This window comes from Paramisgurnus dabryanus, chromosome 6, assembly GCF_030506205.2.
Source record: "Paramisgurnus dabryanus chromosome 6, PD_genome_1.1, whole genome shotgun sequence".
Taxonomy (NCBI): Eukaryota; Metazoa; Chordata; class Actinopteri; order Cypriniformes; family Cobitidae; genus Paramisgurnus; species Paramisgurnus dabryanus.
In genome coordinates, this window is record NC_133342.1 from 40844075 (window position 1) to 40851207 (window position 7133).

The 7133-nt window shown below is 36.6% G+C and overlaps 1 protein-coding gene across 1 annotated transcript in view; it reads right to left on the reverse strand.

Moving 5' to 3' along the window:
* The window catches only part of LOC135767162 (integrin alpha-M-like), a 37590-nt gene extending 30740 nt beyond the window's left edge, over positions 1-6850 (reverse strand). The window contains exons 1-2 of the mRNA XM_065276816.1: positions 6692-6850; positions 2871-2985 (exon numbers count right to left, since the gene is read on the reverse strand). Coding sequence (XP_065132888.1) covers positions 2871-2985; positions 6692-6752 — 176 coding nt within the window. The 5' untranslated portion in view covers positions 6753-6850. The remainder of the gene's footprint in view (positions 1-2870; positions 2986-6691) is intronic.
* Positions 6851-7133: the final 283 nt, after the last annotated feature.

Genomic DNA, 7133 nt, shown 5'->3' on the forward strand with positions numbered 1-7133 from the left:
ATGTAAAGTCTCCCACATTACAAACAAACACTGACCTGGTCCATGCAAGGAGGATTTCATTGTTCTTTTATTCCCCTTCTTCTGCATCTTCTTCTGGAAACCTGTGAGTAAATGCAGAACAATACTTTTGCATTACTTTCACCAAAATAACAGCAGAAGTTTGACTTTGCAGGTAGTTTTTGAATTTCACCACCGGATCAATAAAGTCTGAATATGAATATGCAAAGTAACTAAAGCTATAAAAATGATATGCAATACAGTAATATGCAATGATAAATTGCATATTACTATATTTTACAGTTTTACAGAAAAAATGCAATGTTATTTACGTGTAGCATGCACAAATATTATTTAATTAATCATGTACATCTGGCAAATGTATCTGCAGTTATCTCAACCATCGAATAACTTTAAAGTAACAGGCTTTCGTGCTTACGCAACTCCAGAAGTAGCTCGGTAGCTAACAGTTGTTTTATTTTGAGAACACCCAACTTATGTGTCATTATCTATCTATCGTTACTTTGCTAACAACTGTATCACTATGTAAAGGCTACTGTGTGATCAGAAACGAGTATTAGCAAGAGTCTTACCTCAAACGTAGACGAATGCGTTTGATACCAGATGGCTCCGGCTGTTCGACGTGTCTGTGAAGGTAAACATGAACGGAATTGCAGTGTCCTTTCGCGTGTTTCGCTTCATTCCGAGTACATTGGGTTCGATGTCTTCATGCTTGAAATGGAGACTGCAAACCCTCTGTTTTTTTTATTTTACCGCACCGTTGTCTTCTCGACAATTTGCGTGGTTGATAGCCCGCAGCCATTGTTTACACCGCAGCAAACGATGAAAACTTACTGCTTGTACTTTTCCCGGTTTTGGTTGAACATCCCGGTACAACGCAACTTAGCATCATTTCGATGTGGAAAAGGTAGTATTTATAATAATATATCAACTAAATCGTCGCAGACGTGTCTGTAAAAGTTGTATTTAGTCTAGTTGAATCTCCCTCCCTCCTGCCGTCTCGAACCAGTAGGCGTGACTAGGGAGTGGCCTCCTAGAGCAGCGAAGCAATGCATTCTGGGACTTGGGGCTCTATCTTGCACCCAGCGCAATTGACTTTGTCAGTGACGCATGTATCATTTCATATTTTGCACCGGCGCACAGCTGGTTTTTCCTGTCACAGACGCACGTCGGCAAACTAGGGAATGAACTTGCGCTCCCTGGGCGGTTCAGCGCAAAAAAAGAGGCGTGTTCCGGCGCAAACCATCCCTGATGCTATTTTGCAGTTTCAAAAAGCAATTGCGCCACTGACCAGAAAAAAAAATTTAAAGTCAGTGGCGCGTTGTTCATTATGCTATTTTAAGGGCGCATGCTTGACCATAATGTATAGCGTGCACAACGCGCATACACTTTGCATCTAATCTACACAGATGCAACAGTTATTTTTGCAAATCATAAACTGTTACACTTAAAAATATTAATACACGAGATAAGGGGAATCATAGTGGTGAGCATTGTGGTGATAGTTTTTATTTATTGTGTGGCTGCGTTAAAAAAATCTCATGCAAATAACAATTAAAATATTTTCATAAGTTTGTTGTGTGGCTGTATTACGTTTATTTTATGTAAATAATAATTAAAATGTTTTCATAAGAAACCTTAATGTATATGAACTTGATTTGTAAGAGTACTTTGGGGTTGGACCTTGCTTGCGTTTCTTGGGTCCGATTTCAAAGCCCCCAAACCCTTTCAGCGGTGAGGGTGGACGCAGCGATGTCCTCTGCTGGCGTCAGGTCCTGTGTAGAGGCAGATCCACCTCCCGTTACACGGCGTGCCCGATTTATGCTGGCAAGCTTGGGATTCCCCCGTCTCCTGACATCATTGTAGCGCCTTGCGCAAAGATGGGGATGCCAGCTGATGAGACTGTGGCTATTTCCTCTCACGCCTGTTTAACCTACGCTGATTTGGGCGGGTTTCTCCTATCCCCATACAAAACAACTTCTCTGTCTTTGAGTGCTCTTACAAGAACGTCGGTCTCCTCGGCTGTGAACCGTTCCTGGTTTGCGCCTGGTAAATCCATCATAATAATAGCAACCCGCCATGGAACTTGCACCCTTGCGTTTAAAGGGAATGTTGGATAGCGTTCTGATTGGTTTATTTGACGTTACGCCCAAGCCACACCTATGAATAATGAACCTACTTCAGACCAACCCCTTATTGATTTGCGCCCGGCGCAAGAGTTATTTCTCACGCCGGGAAAATAGCAACAGCGCCCAAGATCCGCCCACAAACTCACTTGCGCGTTGCGCTTCGCACTTGCGTTTCAGTTTCAGATCGTTAAAATAGGGCCCTTGGTGTTTTTCATCCACATAAGCCAAAAAACACTATTTCTGGCTTTTCTCGGCCTAGAAGGCACCAATTTCTAAAATAACTTCACACTTCTACTACATAGGTGACCCAATTTAATAATATATTCAAATTTAAATTGTCTGAAGTCGTCCTTTAAGTCTATCCATCAAGATAAGTAACTGGAGCTTATTTGTAAATGTCTGAAATTGTAGTTACGCCGAGAAACTATATAGCTGTACCAAGATATTTATTTCTTTATTATAAAGTAATTTGATTTAAAATGTTTTTGAAATTAATGACATGGACAAAATAATAAAGAAAAACCAACAATAACAGCCCAGAGTAGATATAAACTTTAATGCTGTTTAAAAACATTTCATGGTGAAACTTTAAGAATCTTGTTTAATAAGCATAATTCCCATAGTTGTACATGTATTTGTCTTATTTCATGATGAGTTTAAATACAGGACTTACAGAAAGGTTCAAAACAAACAATACAGTTTTCTTTAGTTTATTGTTCTTACCTTGATTTGCTTTGTATTATCTTGTAGCCAAAAGCAGTATTTTGGCTCTTTGAGGGATCAGGGAAATCTCTCCACGTAATAGGATCAATGTTGAAAGCCATCACTGACTGAAAAACTGAAGTGTTCAGAAATGAGAAATTATTAACTGGAAACACAGAGACTATTTGTCTCTCAATCAGTTTCTTGGCTCCTTAGGACATGAATCAGTATTGTGTACACAGGCACCTTATAAAACACGGAAGTAACACCTCACGTGAAAGAAAAATAACTCATGTTTTTGAGGATCGCTCTGAATCTGATCTCTATCAAAAGTCCTTCATAGAAAAAAATGGAATTATCTCAGGTTTTTGCTCAAAATTTGGTGTTTTGGAAAAAACCTACCCATATTTGAGAGGTGATAAAAAGAGAACCAGTTCTTTTATTTGATATATTGTATGTTTATATATTTAACAGGGTATATACAGCAATCCTTAAGTTAAATTTACTACTTTTTAATACCTTTTTACTACCTTCAGAATATTTTTTAAAACCATCACGACACTGAATTGCAAGTGTTAATCAGCGACCTTTCTATTATTTACACAGATTTTGACATATATAACATACAAAAAAAGAATAGACATGGATTAAAGTGAAAATAATTCTTCTGACTGAAATGTTTTTCAGGCCAAGTCATATTCCTTTAACTAACACTTTATGTAGGCGAGACCAATAGCATTTTAAGGGGAGATTTTTTTGCCATAAATTCCATATTGAAGTCTCCTGTGGCATATACAGTAGGTAGCTGTAGTTTGCAGGGCATTTCAGATAAGGCGAAACAGCTAAATAACTCGCTATATAAAAAGAAAACATGAATATCACCACCTTTAATGAACCTTTTATTAATTATTTATTAATTGTAAATGTATTTATTTTAGCATTTACTGATAATTTTTTTAATCAAAGTTGAAACTGTTAACATTAGTGAATGCACCATGAACTACCGTCAATTACTGCAATGACATAAACAAGAATTAATGAATGCTTATATACTCTATATTTTTCATTGTTTGTTTGTTATATAATGCATTTACTAATTTGAACAAATACAACTTTTTCATATCATATTATTCAGTACACATAAATGAATAATCCAGGGTCTGTTCTGTTCACACAACAGCTTACAGTCACAGCCCTAATACAGTAACGTTATGTATGAATATAAACCCTGAACGAGTAACTCGAGTCAAACTCGTGTACAATTCGCACAGGATGTCTGTAACCATAGTGACAGTTTTAAATTGAATGACTGAACCTTTATGAACAAAATATTATGTTACAATAGAGGCAGCGCTGATGTGCTATTTTATGCGCAATGTTTCTGCTGTTTACTTTCTCCTAAGACCTAAATGGTCGTGTTTATATGAGGATATTTGCAAAGACGGGATTTTTGAGGCATATGTGTTATTTAAGGCCAATAAAGCGGCAAAAATACTCACAACACAAGCTCAATGAGAAATGAATGCGCAGCTTGCGTGCTCCTCTGACACAGAAACAGCGGATGCATTTAGCACTGTTGTTTGTGTTTTGAATGGCTTAAAAAGACTTTTTAAACTGCGGTGCTTAAATATATGTACAAATGTTACGTTTTTGTGTCCACACGCAAATGCAACTGCAAGAACCGACAGGTGGATGACATCAAAGTCCCGCGAGAGCATTTCGGAAGCAGTCTCCTCTTATGATTCCTCGTCAATCTCTGACGGGATTTGGATGTCATCTACCTCTTGGTTCTTGTGGCGCCACATGAAGTTTACCCACGAGTTTAACAAACCCGTTGTATCAGCCACTGTCTAGATCAGCATAGAATTAAAAATGTGACGTGGATGATCACGTACGTGAAAAATCATTTACCCCCAAAATACAGGACCCCTAACGTTAGTCATACTGTGCAAAGACACGCGAGTTACCTGGCTGTTTGATTTTCTTAGCCCACGAACTGAAGGCTTGCCAATCTTCATCATTTCGCTAAGCCAAGTCCTGATAATTTTTGTTTATTTTTGTGGTTACCATGGTTTTCCTACAGTAATCATGTTTTTTTTGTGCTAACTGTAGTAAAACTATGGTAAATTTTTGTAATGGAATATAATTGGTGACATCTCACAATGTGCTTTAACTCTTTCCCCGCCAGCATTAAAAAAAAGTTGGCAGCCAGCGCCAGGATTTTTCATGATTTTCACAAAAGTTTATTGGCTTTCAGAAAATGTTCTTCTTTAAATCAGGGTGTCCGCGGGGTTTTAAAAAGTATTAAAAAGTGATAAATAAAAATTGTCAAATTTAAGGCCATTAAAAGTGTTAAATGTGGTCTCAGAGGTATTATTTTTTCCAAATTAGGTATTATTTTTTCAGACTATCAGGTGTCCTATTCTGATTGAAATTCAATCTGCGTTCGCGTTAGTTCGTTTAAATATGGGCTTTAGCATATCTGGGCACATAATCAAAGATCTTTCGTCTCTGGGATGTGATCAAAACCTGTAGTGGAGCCAAATCACGTTCCTCTCTCCACTGTAAGCGTTCTGTAATCACTACGCACCGGATCCACTCCGGGTTTTCTGACTGTATCACGTTAAGCTGAGGTAAAACTTTATTTCAGCTAGCAAGGACAAACTTATAATGCAGGAAGGCTCCGATGTTTTGAAGATCGATAAAGGTGTAAAAGACCAATGGTTTGGCTTGGCTTAGCGACGAGAAGTTGTGGTTTAAAAGTGCATATTTTTTATTTTTCTTGTCAAAAATGACAATCGTTTTGCTAGATAAGACCCTTATGCCTCGTTTGGAATCGTTTATAGTCCTTTGAAACTCAGTTGAAAAAAACTGTTAAGTGTTGAGTTAAGTATTAAATGTTGGGCTCCATTAAAGTCCATTAAAATTAGAAAAATCCTGCAATGTTTTCCTCAAAAAACATAATTTTGACTGAACAAAGAAAGACATCAGCATTTTGGATGACATGGTGGTGAGTAAATTATCTGGATTTTTCTTTTAAGAAAATGGAATATTCCTTTAAAAATACAAACATGTACACACATGTTACTCAAATATTATTTTAGCACAGTTTGTGATAATTACAGTGTTATGTGATATTAACCACTAATATGTTTAAAGCAACTGAAAAAAGACCAAATGTAAGAGCATGTCAGAACCTCTGCCAGTCTCCCAAAATGGTCAGACCCCAGAGGGTTATTCATTATTCGTTATTCATTTCCCTCACCTGTTTTCCCTTTTTGATCTTGTTTAGTTTTTCTTATTAAATGCCCTTTTGTTCTTAGTCCTGTGCACGTATGTTTGTATTGTCCCTGTGTAAATTTAGTCAAGTGTACAAATATCAAGTCTAGTTCAGTTTAGTGTTTTCTGTCTGTATTTCGTTTTTCCTGTTTGTTTTGCACCCACGTATGTTCTTGTTTTGTTTTTGTTTAAATAAAGTCATCGCCTGTGCTTGGGTTCATCCACCCCTGTTCCTGACAGACAGCATGATTAAATTTAGTTTTAATAATATGAAAGTCAAATTTTATAAATACCTGTAATAACAATAAATAAATATCTGAGATTTTCTCCATTATAATATTATAAAGTTACTACATTTAACACATGACAGTTGCAATACATTTCAAAAGTTTTAAAATGTAAAAATGTAGATTATAAAAATTAATATTTTTAAAGCTAAAATCTATTACCTTGTTTAATGACTTGCTTACTTTATTCATGTATTACTTACTTATTACACAAATCTTAAATAGAGAATTGGTCAAGAAGGTAATAAAAGATTGGATAAGATAAAAAAAACTTACCACAGATGATACACAAGCTGATTAAGATGTTTTGTTCCATAACTTGTAACTTGTAAAACATAGATAAGGATGATGCATGAGAAAGACAAGCAAACCTATCTGTGACAGTGAAAATGAGTCTTAGTTTATTTATGTAGAAATGGGGTGGGATTATTTAGGTGAAGAGAAACAACATGTCATAAAGGGGAAATGAGCACACACTAAACTGGAATTAAGTATCAGAAAATATATGCTCAAAATAATAAAATACGGAAAATGTTAAGGGAACACGCCCCGTTTTTGGGAATTTAGCTTATTCACCGTACCCCCCAGAGTTAGATAAGTCCATACATGCCTTTTTCATCCCCATGCATGCCATAACTCTGTCGGACGCACGTCACGCACCTACCGCTAGCATTTTGAGCTAATCCATTTTTGACCACATTCAGATATTGTTGAAAAC